Consider the following 17,878-nt stretch of genomic DNA (forward strand, 5'->3'; position numbering starts at 1 on the left):
GTCCGATAAATTTCTACTGCATGGATAAATTAATGTTTCTATACCTTACACACGATGGGGAACCAGAGTTGTATTTTCAAATTTCACGTTTTGATTCACTTGCTATTGTAGCCTTGCTCTAATGCTTTCCTTCAATGCGCGAGGATGTCAAAATACGTTGTGTTTTAATGTAATAATTATGCCTCAAATTCAAATTGTCCAATCGGAAAACGACTGGTACCGAGTGACGCGTCAGTCGGCTTTTCGCGCTGTCACATCAAAGCGGATATTCGAGGTTTGAAGTGTCATTTACGGATGTTTATATGTAAAGCTGACTTTTATATGTCACTTAAGCTTGGTTTTTAGGTTTGCTGGTTGCGAGGTTGATGTAAACCAGGCTTAAAGAGATGACTTTGCCTCTTTAAGGTATCAAAATACGTCCTAATGAAATCAAACGAGACATGCTCAGCCTCATACCCAGGCGCTTTAATGGTAAAATATACTAGGTTACCTAAAGGCAGTGTGCTGCCTGTACTCGTTTAGAAATAGCATGCGCAAAATGCTTCCTTGCCAAACCTGCCATTTATATTTATTCTAGCGAAAGTAGCCTATGTGTAGACATAAAAAGAAAACGTCTCCACGCAGGCTGAGCGAAAATAGTACGACTCAGATTTGTATTCTTAAGACAGTGAACTGTCTTACTCTTAAGATTATTTCTGGGCAAAACGTCAAGCGGGCGATATTTTGCGACCGCTTTTTTTGAAAAACGTAACAGAACATAACTAATTGCATGACCTTGCAAAAAATTCATATTGGTTACACGAAAATTACAGTCAAATGTATACGACAATCAAGTGTTATACGACACTTCAAATTAGAATAGATCAAAGGTCAAATTCCAAATGCGCAAGGTATTTGTGAAACTAAAGGCCTGAGGCTTTAGAAACCTTAGATAAAACAATCAAAGAACTAACTTAAATACTTATACATGCTTTAGTTACGCCGCACAGGCGGCACAGGTTTACCCCAATGATAAAAGTAAAAGAAAATATATTTCAAACCTTTAAAAAATGACAAAGCTACTATACAAGTGACAGCCAAATGTTATACGACACCTTAAAATCACAATAGATTAAAGTTCAAATTCCAAACGCGCAAATATTTGTAAAAGACTAAAGCACAAGATTCCAATTGCCAGGGAGGAAAGGAACGGCATTGTTCACCACGTCGCTTTGTGTCCGTTTATACAACAGTGATGCGTCATGTGAGCACACTGCACAATCCAAGGAACCAAAACGTCAAATTAGGATGCTGAGGCAGCAGCCAAAAATAGCATGCCGTCCGACCGCATTGCATGCAGGTACAAGTGAAAGAATGCATAAGAGCTACCACAATGCAATGCGCTTAGTTAAATCGAGATTTTCCCTCCTAATGTATAGATTAGGATCTGCTGCCTTGCTCGCTCGCTTCAGGCTCGCTCGCTGCGGCAGCAATAACGTTGCATCCAGGTATTGTATAGAGTTCAGCTGAAAAAGCAAGCGCGCAAGGGTGCTTGGGGAGGTTTGTTTTAGGCAAAACCACCCCAGGCACCCCCGCGCGCTCGCATTTTTTTAGCTCACCTCTATACAATAACTGAATGCAACATTATTTTTTACTATTAAAGCGCCTGGGTACGAGCCTGAGACATGCTTTTGTTGTGATGACGACATGATGGTGTTACGAATGTCAGAATCATGTTATATATAATATACTCATCTCAATACCTCAAAGTCATTTTAGATCTCGTTTAACCTGGGCAAAACAGTAGGCAATTTTAAATAATTATATTTTTTGGTTCCCAGGAACAATCGACTAAAGCGTAAACAAATATTGTGAGCTAGCACGAATATAGATTACTTTCCCACAGTATTTTTTCGCACACAATGCATATCAGGCTTTCGCCTACAAAACAAGGAACGAGGAATCAGAGAAAGGAATGAGGATAGAAACGAGGAATGAGAAAAGCCGTAATCTGTAAAACCCTGAATGGGAGTTTGAAATAATTTAAAATGCATGGTCAGGAAGTTTTTGGAGAGAGGAAGTCGCAAAACACAAGTTATTCAGGGACGTCGCTAAAAGCTTAAATGGGTGCATATTCATATATTGGTCCCTGCACTGCCGCCTCTCTGCCTCCATGCCGCGTACATGCACCTACGCTTGGTCGTTCCTGTATCATATCCTGCCCATACCATCTGTTTTAGGAAGTTTTTTGCAGGATGTAAATGTTGCCCGAAGTAAACGGACGTTCGGAATCAGAGTGGCAGAAGTATTGTCAAATATATTTAGCTTCATTTCTTTATTTCTGAAGGATGCACTTATGATTTTCGGAAGGATGAAAAATGATTAAAAGTCCTTTGTCTGCGAGATGAAAATATGAATAAAATACAAATAAGTCATTTTATTCAGTATTTATAGGATATTTTTCTATGCGATAATTTGTCAAGAGTCTCGAAGGACATTAATATATAAGACTAGAACTATACATCGTTCTGTTGTGGTACATCGCATGGCTCAATCTATACAGTAGCTAAAGATGAACGATCTGTCTGGACGAATGATCCGTCTGACAGATAATTTAATTTGTTGAAACTCTATGCGAGACACCAGCAAATGACAATAAGTTAAAATTATATTTAAACTTCCAAGCTTTCGGACATCGCGTCCATCGTCATGGTAAATGACAGAGTAAAAAATTTTTTCGCCTAAATACTGTCCAATACATGAATCTAATTAAGCTAAAACAAAGCCAAATACTTAACCTAACTAAACAAAAGCTATACAAATTAAAATTACCTATTTAAAACTGCCTTAAAACTGCTTATATATGACTGAAAGCGTTCTACCACTGTCTCTATTCGTGAAAAACATTGGCAGTTTCTTTAAAAGCTATACACCTTAAACTAAACTTATTTAAAACCAATTAAGACCTTTTGAGCATTGAAACTGTCTTATATATGTCTGGAAGCGTTCTACCATTGTCTCTATTCGCAATACCATTGACAGTTTCTTCAATATGTGCATGCTTCCTTCCATTTTCTTTGCGCCCACCTATTTTCATTACAAATCACGTTTGACTCGTTCCACGCGATTGAATGGCCATGTTCCACCACATGTTCAGCCAGTGCCGATTTTTCTACTTTCTCCAGGCGCACTGCTCTCTCATGTTCTTTTTGTCTAGTTCCTAACGCTCTACCTGTCTCGCCAATATACTGCAAGTCACAGTCTTTGCATGTTTTCTTCAACATACAGTAGGAGGCAAAAGTTTGAGTCCAGTCGTTGTAGAATTCCAGTATTAAATCCTGGCAGCGTATTGGAGTTAAGACATGCGTGCTAGTGTTTCAGTACTGTAAACTATATTAATTGCACACTGTTTTGGTCCTAATGATCTAAATTATAACAAAATAAAGTTCTCATTCCTTTACACTGCCCAAGATGGGTAGGAAAAAGGGCAAAGTGATGGTGCACAAGGACAAATAGTTCCATTAAGTATTGAAGGATTCTTTCCTCGTAAGATCGCAGAAGAAGTGAGAATTTAAAAAGGTGGTATGCAACTAACCTTGGAGAGGTTCGAAGAAACTAAATCCTACTCAAGCAAACTTTTAGCTGCTTTGGTCATGCTCGGTTTGGCAATATTGAAAGATATAATAGGATCCTAATTAAAGAAAAGTATCATCCAATTCTTCAAGGACATGGAATTTCATCTGGTACAAAGATGATCGCACGTCTAACTACATGATAATCACCCTAAGCACATGCACATCTTCTATGTGCCAGAAATCGTTTAGAAGCAAACTCATTCTGGTGATCTCGTTGTCATGGCTTTCCACCTCATATTCCAGATCTAAAACCTATGGAGCACTTGTAGAACCGTTTTAACCGGAAGAGGGCGAGGCACAGACCCGCCAGCCAGGCTGACTTGAGGCAAGTGGTCAACGAATGCTGGCAAGGTATTGAACGTGTGACATTAAAAAACCTATGGAATCTATGCGAGCAAGAATAAAGGTCATTTCAAGAGCAAAAAAGAGGGAACTAAGCAATGACATGTAAATGCATGTTTGCACATTAAAATACGTAAAAATGAATATCATAACATCTCATAGTTGTTGTACAGCATGTATTTTTCTGTTTACTTGTTTACTTTTTTCTAGTTCACTTATCGGTAAGGTTTTCTGTAGAATATTAATATATGCTGCTGAAACAAAGAAATACAGTCACTGGACTCAAACTTTTGCCTCCTACTGTAGGTGTGGGATCTTTTGGTTTCATCAACATATCTCTTAAAGTCAATGTTGGTCTCATAGCTATCTTGAAATTGTGTCTATACAAAATCCACTTTAACCGTTCAGTCATACATTTAACATATGGGAGCACGATGAGACCATTATCCTGAGCATCATTTTGACCACTTCCTTCGGCACATTTGAGTTGTTTTGATCTCCGCTCTCGCTTCTAATTCTAACTCCATTTTGTATTTTTCGCAAAAACTTATAAGGATAGCCATTGGACTTTAATACTGCACAAATACGTTTCTCTTCCTTCCTAACCAATTTATTATCACCACAAATCCTGTGAGCACGGGTAAAAAATATTCCCCTAGTCTTTTTCGGCCAGTTCTAAAATATTGTTTAGTAATTCATATTTCATATTTAATCAAAGTTGCCAGATATGTAGCTAAATACTTAAAACTAAATTGTCATTAGGAACTTAAAGAAAAAGAAGAAAACAAAGAAAACAAAGGGCCATTGTGACAGAGTTTGAGCCCGAACAACACACTAGTTAACTATAATATAAAATCATGCTTGATCAGTTTGATCAATTTCAGCGATGCTTCCAACTTGAATTTTCTCCAACATCGCTTCAATTTTCTTTAATCTATTTTCCAATTTGGTTTCTATTGCTTCAATGAAGTATTCATTCGCACGATCATTCTTTTTATCCACGGAATCTACCAATGCCTGTGCCTCGCACACTTTTCCTGTCAGCTGAGAAAATTCCTCAGCGTATAACTGCTCTTTGCCATCATCTTGCTTTTCATTCACTGGGTTTTCATCATCTTCATCGTCACCGTCATCGTAGAAAAACTAAGGACCGTGAATAAATCAAATTAGGTAAGATTTTCAGATTGTCACATGGATTAACTTTATACTCGTTGGCCAAACCTGAGAACACCTGCAGATAGCTTTTACTTTACATGCATGCAGAGACAAATCCATGGTATAGGACTAGAAAATATATTACTAATTACCACTGACCATTGTAAGTTGCGTACAAGAAGATCTAGCGTTCACATTTTAGGCAAACAGCGCTGTCGAAATAGAAATCCATTCTGCAGTATTTATTCGGTAATATCATTTGTTATTCTCGATGAAACTAGTCGAAATCTTGTGATTAATTTAAGTTTTAAAAACTATAGATCTAAAAAAAAGTTCAAACTGAAATTAAGTATATTTCAAGAAATATCAAGTTGCTTCAACCGAGAAAGGAATTTTTTTCACTATATATAGTCTGAGCCCTTTTCCGTCATTTTCAGATGACCTTGTACAAAAAGAAAAAAATCACCAATAATTCTGTTAATATAAGCATGTATTTTGCTATATAAACGCTCTTTTTGCATGGACATGCAACAACTTCCACGTGTAAGGTTAGCCTCATTTACGCGAAATGTTTTTGGGTAAATCACTGGTGAAAATGATTGACGTTTGCATGCAAGCGAGGGCAATGTAACGGGCGGAAAGTCAATATATACCGGCAGCTATACCTTCGGTTTGAGTCGAGAAAGCCAAGATAATTTCGTCCTCTTTTCATCACCAATTGTCTCCCGCTCGTTGATCTTATAATCAAACTCAGTGGATGAAAAAAAGGAAGTCCTCTCTCAAGTTTCAAGACAAGCCTAGCCTAAAATTAAAATAATTTAAATTAAAACGAAAGCACGATAATAGTGAGGCATTTTGATAGGAAACATGAAAAATGATATTAATTTTTGAAAAGGAAGGAAAGGATCGTGTAGATCGACGATTACGAGGATTTTCATTGTAGCGTTCCATGCAGTTATCATGTTTATTTCGATTTGCTTGCATCAAGCGGTCTTGAGTGCATTCTGAATTAGAAGGTGGTAAGTCCCATTTGGGAAATCCTCGATGGTGACCGAGCAATGCAGGCTCAAGTGTAAGGTAATGCTTGTTACATTTGATATATTTTACCTTATCGATTCTTCTCTTTTCTTTTGACTGGCTTAAAATCTCGTTCGCGTCGCCAACTGCAAGACCGGTGAATAAATTCATGATGGCGATGGAGATCATGAGAATGAACAGTAAAAGAAGTATCTTTTGCATAACATGAAGTGGTCCACTGGCAAGAAATGTGTCTCGATAATCTAACTCTCCCGTCATCATGACGAATGTTGTCAAAAAGGAGATGGGAATATTATCAAAACCTGGATCTTGAGGCATGAGCAGCGAAAACGATAACGAGAATGCGATAATAAACAATACGACCAGTGGCAGTACCTGTTGAGGAAAATTATTTTCATAGGATTAGTTTTTTCACCTGGTTCCCACTCTGAGCCTATAATGACCTTCGACATAGACGCGTATTTAGAATAAAAGTATTCCGAATACACAACAATAAAATTTCACTTCAAACTACACTTTAAGTCAGTTCTGATTCATCTTCAGAAGTTATGCAAGATTATTTACAAAAATTCATTATTTCATTTTATTAAACTTATGATTATTTTAACGGCGGCAAAAATTTATTCAAGCGGGAATTTTTCGGAAATGTGTGAATATAATTCCATAACATACCATCGAAACGGTTTTGAAGACTTTGATTGCCATGATGATGTAAAGTCCATACCCGGAGGTGGTTTTTAAGAACAAGGAGAAGTTGATCCAAGCAAGAAATACCGAAATAGCACCAGCTGCAATTTGTCCACTTGTTTTTGTGCTTCCTCCAGGAGCAACGTAAATTACAGCACAAATATACATTACCAGTTCAATCAGATTTTCGCTATCGTGTAAGTAATCTTTTACATTGAGCATCATCTATAGAAGTTTTTACAGTCGCACGTGCATTGGCAAAATAATATGATACTGCGATTGTAACAAACATTACTGAGGGTGGAATGATTGAGTGTAAGTCACAAACCTGAGATATTTCTTTTATGAAATGAATTCCACATACAATCAAAATAATTATGGATAACGCTATCATTCCTGGTGATTTCAAATCATGTACACCTTTGAAAACAATTAATGCACGTGTATCAATTACCAGATTTACAAATCACACAAAGAACATTGCATGGAAATGGGAAATATATTCCGAGTTCTGCTGAGAATGTATTGTTTATATATCGGTAGCGAGCGTGGGATATTCCTTTTCATGCATATTTTTATACATGCATGAAAGGTAAAAAATTATAAACTTTTTTACCTCCACTTTGGATTGCTCCATATGTTGTTAAAGTAAGCAGGAACGTCGTGTACAGAAGAAAATTAAGAAGAAGGTAATTTTGAATGCTTGATGAATACATTTTCTTATTTAAGAACCGCATCACCAATGAATGACGCAGGAATTTGTCTCCTTTCGGGTCTTCCACCATGGCTTTTATAGCTTCAAGCTTTCCTTTAGCTTGACAAAAGAAACGAAAGAATTCAGGTGATCTAAATTTTTTATAGGTGAATTTAGGTGAATTTCGCTGAAATCCATTTCTGTGGAATAGGAGGATGTACACTTGGAATGAATATGCATGATCTCGTAAACAAATCAATCGATTTTTTTTTAAAGAACGGATATTTTAAAGAAGCTTTTATTGCTTTGAAATCTGCCGCCATAAACTTACTGCTTTTAACCTTTTTAACAACTGGATTCAAAATCATATATAAATGAAGAGCTATGGGTCAAACGTATGATTAATTCACACATACATAAAACCCTCATTTATCATAACTAACATAGATTCAGAATGTAAAGTGATTTCTTTTTATGTCATAGTTGTTGAATTTTACCACGAACATTGGGATCGTGCAATAATGACGCATTACAACACGTAGCCCGCCATCTTGTGTGGTACTTTTCTTAGCCGACTGCTACCACCCCTTGGAATTTGTAAGTCTTCCAATCAAAGACTGAAATGTAAGCTTCAGAACCAGAATCTCAGTTAGCGACTAGCTTAATGCAGAGAATACAGACTTACGATCTTTTCGTTTGAATGGGAAAAAAGAGTACTGCAAGATCCTTTCAACTTTTGCGTACGATCGGCATGAAAAACGTTTTTCTTCATTTGTACAGAGATTAAGAATCATAACCGCGATATCTGGTGCATCTTGAATCAACTTTGCCATAATATGATCCGAACCACGACTCGTGTCTTCGAATAGCTGCAAAAATATAGCATTAAGTTTTGGTCTTCAGCTTCTGAGAATGAAGTAGTTTAGTTGTTCCGTAACGACATTCAGAGAATTCAACCGAGGAATTGTAATAGAGAATTTAGTGTGTAAAATGTACAAATCGATAAATTTTCTATTATCACCTCTTCAAGAAGTTCAATTTTTCCATCTTTTGTACAAAACAAAACAATTTCTTTGAGTGAATCTTTGCCAGTTTCATAAAAATCATACGAAGCATCGAGGATATTCTTTCGGGCCTTTGCTTTGTCACTTTTTATTTTTGCTTTTTTCTTCAAAAGATATTTGAGAATCTCTGCATGACCTGCGCTTGTCGCGTAACCAGCTGCAGTGATTCCGTCTTCGTCCGTGAAATCGATCATTTCCAGGAATTCCTTCTTCTCAAGCAAGAACTCCACAGCATCCAGTTTTCCAGAAAGTACAGCATAGTGTATTGCAGTTTGATAAATTGGTCTATATTGAAAAACGATGTGTTGGCAAGGTTAACAAGAAGTTGGTATACATGAATTGGCTGCAATTCTAAAAAAACTAGTAGTTTTTACGTTCAGTTTGTACTATACTACTAAAAAACTGACAGATTTTATTAACACGATTCTTACGTCCTTTGTAAATTATTTGCCCCCTTTCGCAAGAAGAACTCCATTAATACCACGTTTCCATTGTATGCTGCCTCTAAAAACGGTCGATGTTTGTCGTGATCCCCGCGCAGCAGATCAGCTGTGTCCTCGGGAGCCTTTCTCCCGCAGACATAAAGAGCCCTCTCTAAAACCTACCAGATGTCGAAAAATAATGCCGTATATTAACAGTAGCGTAGGACGTGTCCAGAGATTCGGGGACACATACTTTCAGGAGCACTTTTGGTTAATAAGAAGGGCAGCTAAAAATAGGTATATGGGCGGTTTGATTGCCAAAGTTCCAACGACACCACTAGTACGGTGTATATTTGTGGTGTACAAAAAGATTTGGGCACGTGTATGTGGGCATACGTAGGAAACAAACAAGGACACCTTCGATTTCAAAATAGTATTTACAGCTGCATTAGTTTCCCCAAAAAGGCATTTTTCATCACAAAAAGGGCACTTTTGGCCGTTGAAAAAGTTTGGGCTGCGCCTGTCCCCCCCCCCAAATCCCCGGTTCTTACGCCCCTAACAGCTTGCAAAGTTACTTGAATTTTTCATGTCAAATGTATACTTATTTTCTGCGGATATATGAAGTTAAGGATATTTTTAAAGAAACCAGAGTTGGGGTAATTACCTCTATGTCCACATTGTTGACGATGTCTGCAGAGAACACCTCGAACTGTGTGACATTTACGAGCAACATGACACTCTAAATAACGATTACATCACTCAAATTAATAAAATTATATAAAGTATCAAGAGCGTGCGGGTAATTTTTTCGGCTAGTTTGAAAAAAAACCCATATATAGTCATACATAAATAATTCTATATTGATACAGAAGGCGTTATTTTAATCTCTGAATCAAAGAAAAACTTTGCTGATGGAAGTTGATAAGCATATATTTTTAATAATAGAAATAAATATACCTCTTTTAGTCCTCCATCAACTGCGAGTTTTAGGGGCGTGTTTCCAGAATCGTCCATACTATTAATCGCATCATACTTGCCGAACTATTGGTATAAAGAAGTTTAAGACATTTTTGAACATGAATATTATATACAATAATACTATCCTTGAAATTTCCCGCGGTGCTTTTGAAACAGGTACTCCTCATAGAGTTTCCAGTTTCCTGATATGCCACTCACATCCATCAAAAGCAGAGAACTGTAATGAAACCTGGAGCGCAAACTTCTATAGTAATATAGTAGATGGAGCCAAAAATTGAAGCAAAAAACTGAGTTTTTGACTGAAAAAGAGTTGTTTCTCCATCAAAGATAGCGGCCAAGTTAGCGTTACAGGTTTTATTACAGGTCACTGATCAAAACACGTACCTGTATACATGCGAACGCAAGTTGAAGAAGAACATCAAGATTCTTCACGGCGTAGTGAAAAACATTTCTACTATTTTGATCACAAATCTCAAGGAAATTATAATCAGGTTTAAGCTTATATATTAGGCGAACGATTCTCTCTTGATTTGCTTCGGCTGCCCTGCAAGAAAAAAATGCGGTACTTATATAATGTGTTTTTTCACGAATTGGCATGAAAATTTCCCGTTTTCAATGAGACCGGAGTACTTTTTGGGACACCCTGTATACGATCCGAACGGTATCTCAAATGTCCATAAAAATATTTTTGCCTGTCTTTATGTACGGTTTTACACAACTATAATATTTTGAATAATTGAAACATAACAGCGTTCAAAATTCTTACCTCATGAGGGGTGTAACAAATCTTTGCTCCCTTTTTTCAAGAAGACTGGGATCTTGTTTGAAACAGGCTTTTGCAAGTTTCTTACATCCGGCAGCACAAACGTTGCCAACAAACACATCCCAATCCTCGGTAATTCTCATTTCTCTTTCGAGAAATTCTGGCCAGAATTCGTATTTCATGATAAGGTTCAGTATATCGCGTCTGCCACCCTGTGTGGCTGGGAAAAGTATTGAATGACTTCTTTCATCTCCTTCTTCCAACAGCATGTCAAGAAGCTGACGTCTTTCCTCTGATTCGCAGTCTTTATATGAATGAATAAAAGGTAAACATTGCTCCATATGTATATAAGTGCATGCGCATTATACACTTAATGTACGCTCCCGAGGAAAATCGTGAGTTTTAATAGGGAGGACAAAACTCACTATTTCCCAAGTTGTAGCGAACATTAAGTGTTTTGTTATATAGGAACAAAAACATACATGTTACACGACAATTTCGTTTCAAAAAACTTTGTTATGACAATATGCGGGAAACAATTTTTCACTTGTTTCCCTGGCGGGAAACATCAGATTTATTTAAAGTCATGTGACTACGAATGAACCAATCACCTTTAAAATACACAGCACCTATATAACGAATATAGGTTATTTCAAACAGCCCATGCAATGTTATCTACATGAAATCATACAGTAAAATATTTCGGTAATTGATATATGCATTGGTATACGACTGCCAAAATGATATTGTTTTCACGGTGCACCTAGTATTATCAGCAGCTGATCAACGAAGATTTGGCAATCGAAAACTTTCTAAAGCAAACGTTTATCTATAAAGACCATTTAAAATTGAAGAAATAATTATAATCCACCATAAGTATCTATACTTAGCTTTTTGTTGACTGGGATCTAAGAGTTCCATGCCTGCGAACAAATTAGCCATTTCCCAATCGAGTAGAGTACTGGGTGTAGTCGCGCACCGCAAAACATGTATGGAGTGTTTGGAGGGACAAATGAATACAATGACAATATGTTCGGTCTCTCCAAACAGTCCATAGATGCTCAGCGGTTCGCGATTAGACCCAGTACCCTGCTCGATTGGGAAATGGCTAATTCAACTTTTGTCGCCAAAATTAAGACATTAATTCTTTAAGAACATAAATAAATGATTGCTACCTAGGCCTCGCTTAATTAAGGCTCTTCAGTGAACTATAATGAAGAGCGATATAACATAAACACACTCACATATTTCCAACATCACTTTTATCACCTCTGCGTTGTCGTTCATGGCTGCAACACGGATAGGGGATTCTTTGTGTATATTAACTCTATTCAATTCGATGTCCCAATAAAAGCGAGATCGCTTAGCAAGTTCTTTGGTGAGCAATCGTCTAAAAACCTTTATATTGTTGCATTTTATCGCCACAAGAATCGGGGATGTGTCGTGATTGTCCGGAAAGTCTTTAAAATCTCTTAGGAACTTCGGTCGTTTCTCTAAAACTTTCATCGCTTCTACCGCCTTTGGCTTGCTCGCAAGGACGTGAAGAGCGGTCTCTTTGGGATGTTCTTTCGAAAGCCGGGATCCAGAATAAATGCGACGATAAAAAAGATTTGTTGGTTTAGCCCAGTAACTATATCTATCACACTCATCGTCTTCCTCGTACATCCAGCAAAGGTGGTCCAAGCATTTCAAACTATTTTGCTCTGCGGCTTGGAATAAACGACGCTGAATTTCCACGTTTTGCAACGGCGAACCTAACAAGATCCGATGTAGATAACGTATGCTTTTAAGGCCCCGTTTACACTATACCGCGGATTCGCTTCATAGGCCCGATATCTTCGTTTTCCTTTAATTAAGGGCAATGGTTAGAAGCAAATGCTTATTAGTTTGATAGATTTGGTATATCTATTTCGATCTCTGACAGCCAAATTTTTTGCTACAAAATTTGACCTACTCCGAAAGCAGTCCGGTATAGTGTAAACGGGGCTTAAGGCCATGCAGTTCTTCACTAGGCGAATTTATACAAAATAAACGGAGAAAAAGATTGTGTGAACTTTCCAAACATGCATGCTGGGTTTATATTGCTGACAGACATGCAGCTACGCTAAAACATACCATTTGTTATTAAATTCTTTAAATTTTCAACATCATCAAGGTAAATTGCCTTCGCAATTTCGCAGCATTCTCGGAAATCCAGTTGATAACTCTTGCCTCGGGAGTTATGGCTCGTTACGAATTCTTGCTCTAAACATTAAATACGTGAACATATTTATTGTACATGAATAAGCGAGACCATGCATACTTGCTATTATATTAAGGATATGTCGGTCAACATTTACTACAAACATTATATTGCATTTTATGGTATTTTTTCGAACATCGACTCGATTTATATTCCATAATCCATATACCTGCATCAAGTAGGTCTTTAAGATTTACGTGATCTTCTGGATATAATTTCAGTGTTCGTTTGGAGGTAGCATCAGTCCTATCCTCAATACTGACAAAATATTTTGCTATATTTGAAGAGGAAATATATAAATGCAATTAACATATTATCCTTGATAGCTGCTTTAAATGGTTGTATATAATTATGCCTAAATAAACACCGCGTTTTAAAATACAATGGTCGCAGCTGTAAAACGCTCAAATGTTTGAAAATTGAAATTCGTTGATGTCATATATTAAGGCATACAATAAATGAAAGAGCCAAGCAATTTTTGGAGAACTATTATATATTTCACTTTCGTCACTTTCTGGCCCAACGTTTAGCTGAAATAATTTTATTAATTAAATTCTTATATCTATTGTATACGAATTAACGTCATCGTATTCCAACAATCCACAGCAGTCATGGGAATACATTTGATTATCCTAGCTGACCCATGATGCAGGGTGTTATGGGAAAGAAAGTCAAAAATGATTTTGTGTTGTACAGATGAGTTTATGCCTACCAAAAGTACGTGTCTGTACCCTTCTTCTCGCTTCTTTTAAAGCATCGCTGCAGTCCTCAGGTTCGTCGGAACCGGAGGATTGGTCTAGAAAATCCAGGAGCACTGTTTTTATAATTTGTTCAGTTGTGACACGAAGATTGACTCCCTATGACTGAAACTAGAATTTCCAGACTATAGATGTTAAATTTTTTGAAAGATTTGTCTCTCGTCATGAAGTGAGAGGGAGATTTACTAACAGTTTATTTGATATCAGCTCCTCTCACAGCGCGCTGACGTTTTTCAGAAATATATCAGAAGGAAAGGAAGAAACGAATCACGTTTGTTATGCGCACGTCAGAATGAAGGCTGCTCAAGGTACTACCGTTTAACCATATGATAAAGCAACTTATAGCAAGCATGTGTTTCCTTGAAATACATTATAAATTATTTATTCGTGAGGATGTAGAATACCCTGTATCCAAACACCAATCACTGTTTTATGATTGTTTTATTAACACCACGCTAGCAGCTAGCTTAATTTGTGTTGCTCAATATTTGTCACTGTTCTTTATGTGTCAATTACTAAATGGAATTTACTTGTCCAACCAAAATTGAGCTCGAAAAACGAACTGGAAGCAACTATAGTTATCAAGTCCCAAAAACTGTGGTATAAAAAGTTAAAAGTTTGCTTCTTTACCGTCTACTGGGTCTGGTTCTTGACCATCAATAGTTATATCGCGCAAATCTGAACTGCTTTCCGTTCGTATTTCTTTGTCTGAAATAGTGTCTAAATGTGAAGAAATAAAGCAATTAAAACTAGTGTAAATTAAAATCTATCTCCAGCTGATAATTTTAGCGGCAAATATATAAAACACAGGTTAAACAAACGCTATTCAAATTTGTAAATAGACTAACGTCATGTCTTGTAAAATTTTCTGCAGAGATGATTCAGATTTGAGTTGACATAAACAGATTAAAATTTATTTTTGTATTTGTCAAATTTTTTTATTTACCAAATGAGTATTTTCGGAGTTAGCTCTGTTTGTAAATTAAAACCAGTGTAAATGATGGAAAATGTAATGTCGCGTTCAGGCTTGGTGTAGAAATTGTCGTTAATTCGGTAAATTGTTGTAGGAATAAACCTATGATGCATGTTTTCTTCCCATACCTTCAATCAAAGGTGTATCCTCGTTGGGGTTCGGCTCCATAATTTCTGCATCGTCCAAGGACGATTTTGCTGCCATTTTCGAAAAAAAAGAAGAAAAATATCGCGGTGATTACATATATCAGAAGCAAATTGAGATTCTTTTGTAGGAATCATGATCAAGACTATATAGTTATATATCATGATCAAGAAGTTGAATCATGATCAAGACCAAATAAAGTTATGATATTCTTCTATGATTGCATGGTGACATCAATAAGTAAATTAGCTTGTAGGTACCGGCGCCAGGTAAGTATTTAATGCTGCAAAGCTTTTGGACCGTTAACCCAGGACGCGTAAATGCATGTGCATTCAGGTAATTGCACTGATGAAGGCCCGGGTAACGGACCAAAAGCTTTGCAGTATCAAATATTTACGTGGTGTACATACAAGCTAAATTACTAATTCAAGTAATTATATATAATATTCATGATAAACAGTCTTTAAGATCGCGCGGCGCAAGGACACGACGCGGGCGACACGAAAGAGTACAACCTTCCTGCAATGGCGGCTATAGTAATATCTAAAAATCATTACCTTCTGTACTCTCTACTTTACACTGCGCCATTTCTGAAAAAGAAAGGAAAGATAATACTTTTTTGTTTTCTTCGCTTTTCTTACATCGTCATTGCATTTTTCTTTTGGCGTCTAAAATGCGCACATATATATCTTTAAAAGAAATCTTTTTTATCTTACGCGGCTATGGTATTTTCCTAGAATATATAATATAGGTTGCGAAACATTCTTCTTATTCTGCCACGGTACTATGATTATAGTACATGAACGGACAATAAAAAAAAGAAGGAATTTTGTGAACCTCGCTTGAGAGTGATGCATTGCCCATATCAGAATAAACGCATCACTACTCAATAATTAAAATATTTTCGGGTACTTTTTTCGGTAATATTTAGGGTATGTTTAAGATGCGTTTAAACTCTACCAAACCTATTTGACTCGCATCTTCTTCATTTTCATTGGCCTCATTCTTCGGAGATGATGGAACACCATTGCTCTTTTTTCCATTCCTCGAAACCTCCATCCTGCCTACATATAAATTAAGCTCCGTTTACACTACACTCAAGCCTCGTGTATACTGCACTCGATTTATTAGCACGGCACGGCTAAAATGGGTACCCGTGCCTGGCCTTTGATTTGGTAGCCTGGCACGGGTACCCATTTTAGCCATGTCGTGCTATAATAGATTGACTGTAGTGTAACCGGGGCTTTAGAAAGCAAAAATGCATACTTGAGATCTACAGGGTGTCCCAAAAAAAACGAAAACTATTGAAATCACTCATTGTTAAAATTTGAATGCCGTGTTCACGAATTTCAGCCCGTGAGGATTTAATACAACTTATAAAATGCTAAATGCTTTGTGTTGCTAGAGAAAGGGGACATGTCGAAGGTCATGGTCCTTGAGATGCACATTTAAATATTGTTATCCATATTTGTAAATTGTAAATATTGTTAATAAATATCATTTTTGCGAATTTGACTGCATCATATGCATGCATGAAAATGCTTATGGCAACCCCGATTTATACACTTGTGGGCCCAACAGAGTGCTTAGGCATTCAAACTCTAACAATGGCATTGTTATGGGTGATTTCAATAGTTTTCGTTTTTTTTGGGACACCCTGTAGATGCAAATTTGAAATCTTTGAGGATTGAAGTGATGCTTGCGTAACTTCCGTTGACGTCGTCAATTGCATGACTAAGCTAGTATAATCTGTATGTATACTTTAAAGTTCAAAGAAGGAAATATCTTATCTGTTGTAACCGCGTTTAGCGATTATTTCAATGAGAAATATCCTAATAAAATATGCTTATATCCTTAAAGAAATAAAAAGCATTAACTAATTTGAAGGGGCACAATTGTGATTATTGGCGATCGATGCTCGATCAACCGACAATTGACGTCATACCGCACCATTGTGCACATTAACGATGGATAATGATTTTGTTTAAGGGCAGACAATGAACAAGAAACATCAAATTTCAAAGGGGGTTTTGGTGCGATTTTTCCCTTTATACAGCTAATATATTCCACCGATGTTTAAATTTTCCATAACTTGCAAACTGTCCGCAAATATAGTAATAAGAGCATCGCATCTAGAAGCGCAGTGAAAATTGCAAGCTAGTAAAACCGGAACTTCACAAAAGTAGAGAATCTAATATCATTTGTTATGAAATTTGGCTTGCTTACATGCAATACGTGCGAGCGCCTTTAACTCTGATGATGTAATGTTTATCGATAAACAAATTTAATAGATATAAAATCAATGATATACTAGATACTATATATACATATTTGAATTTGATATTGGATAAAACATTTTAGAATTAACCTAGCTATAACCTAAAACTAAACTTGTCTTGAGTTTTTTAAGATTGAATTTCTCATGCTTCGTTGATTTGCCTGGCTGTTTCCCCTCATTTAATAAACGCCTTTATTACACGATGTGAACTTAAAAAATTTAATAAATCATAGTACCCTCTTGAATTATCCGTGAATAGCACGCAATTTTGAGCGATATATAGTTAGGACAAAACGCAAGCGATAGCAACGACTGCGTACGTCCAACTTCGTTCAAAATTACATTCATAATTCAGGAATACTAATCGTTTGTGACGAATTACTCTTAGGAATTACTCTTACCTTACCGTTTTACCTCTCAGCGTATTTCAAATTACGTTTTTACTTCTTGTGTGTCAGCATATATGGTATATATTTTAGATTGTCAACGCATTACCAGGTTTCTTTGCCTTAGGCTTTGTACTTTACCTATATTGCTTTGTAGTATCTTGATCGTAATAAACAAACAGCATTATACTCGAAAATAGTGATTTGCATATGAGTACAATACACGTGTCCCGTATCTGCGTCACAATTTTAATGTTTGTATAGATGATTGGTAATGCGCATGACCATAATTCGTTTACTCATTTATTTTTTTTTTTGGGGGGGGGGGGCAAAACTGGCA

General features: G+C 36.6%; 1 protein-coding gene across 3 annotated transcripts; it reads right to left on the reverse strand.

The window, feature by feature from the left end:
- Nucleotides 1-4,338: 4,338 nt before the first annotated feature.
- Nucleotides 4,339-17,762, reverse strand: LOC114516696 (transient receptor potential cation channel subfamily A member 1-like). 3 transcript variants are annotated; one of them, XM_028536241.1, is made up of 22 exons: nucleotides 17,559-17,762; nucleotides 15,840-15,938; nucleotides 15,432-15,464; nucleotides 14,859-14,927; nucleotides 14,388-14,477; nucleotides 13,712-13,795; nucleotides 13,169-13,273; nucleotides 12,873-13,001; nucleotides 12,002-12,511; nucleotides 10,761-11,061; nucleotides 10,379-10,538; nucleotides 9,974-10,057; nucleotides 9,681-9,755; nucleotides 9,026-9,195; nucleotides 8,552-8,879; nucleotides 8,216-8,399; nucleotides 7,453-7,650; nucleotides 7,165-7,256; nucleotides 6,822-7,061; nucleotides 6,219-6,524; nucleotides 5,777-5,913; nucleotides 4,339-5,099 (listed from the first exon to the last, which is right to left on the reverse strand). In XM_028536241.1, exons 2-22 carry the CDS (start codon nucleotides 15,931-15,933, stop codon nucleotides 5,054-5,056), a joined length of 3,435 nt encoding a protein of 1,144 aa, XP_028392042.1. In that variant the 5' UTR covers nucleotides 15,934-15,938; nucleotides 17,559-17,762; the 3' UTR covers nucleotides 4,339-5,053. The 3 variants fall into 3 exon arrangements, with proteins under 3 accessions (XP_028392042.1, XP_028392041.1, XP_028392043.1); XM_028536240.1 differs by having other exon boundaries at nucleotides 17,554-17,762; XM_028536242.1 differs by having other exon boundaries at nucleotides 17,680-17,735.
- Nucleotides 17,763-17,878: the final 116 nt, after the last annotated feature.

The sequence above is a fragment of the Dendronephthya gigantea genome, unplaced genomic scaffold (genome assembly GCF_004324835.1).
Source record: "Dendronephthya gigantea isolate DGI-Jeju-01 unplaced genomic scaffold, DenGig_1.0 000006F, whole genome shotgun sequence".
In the NCBI taxonomy this organism is placed as follows: domain Eukaryota; kingdom Metazoa; phylum Cnidaria; class Anthozoa; order Malacalcyonacea; family Nephtheidae; genus Dendronephthya; species Dendronephthya gigantea.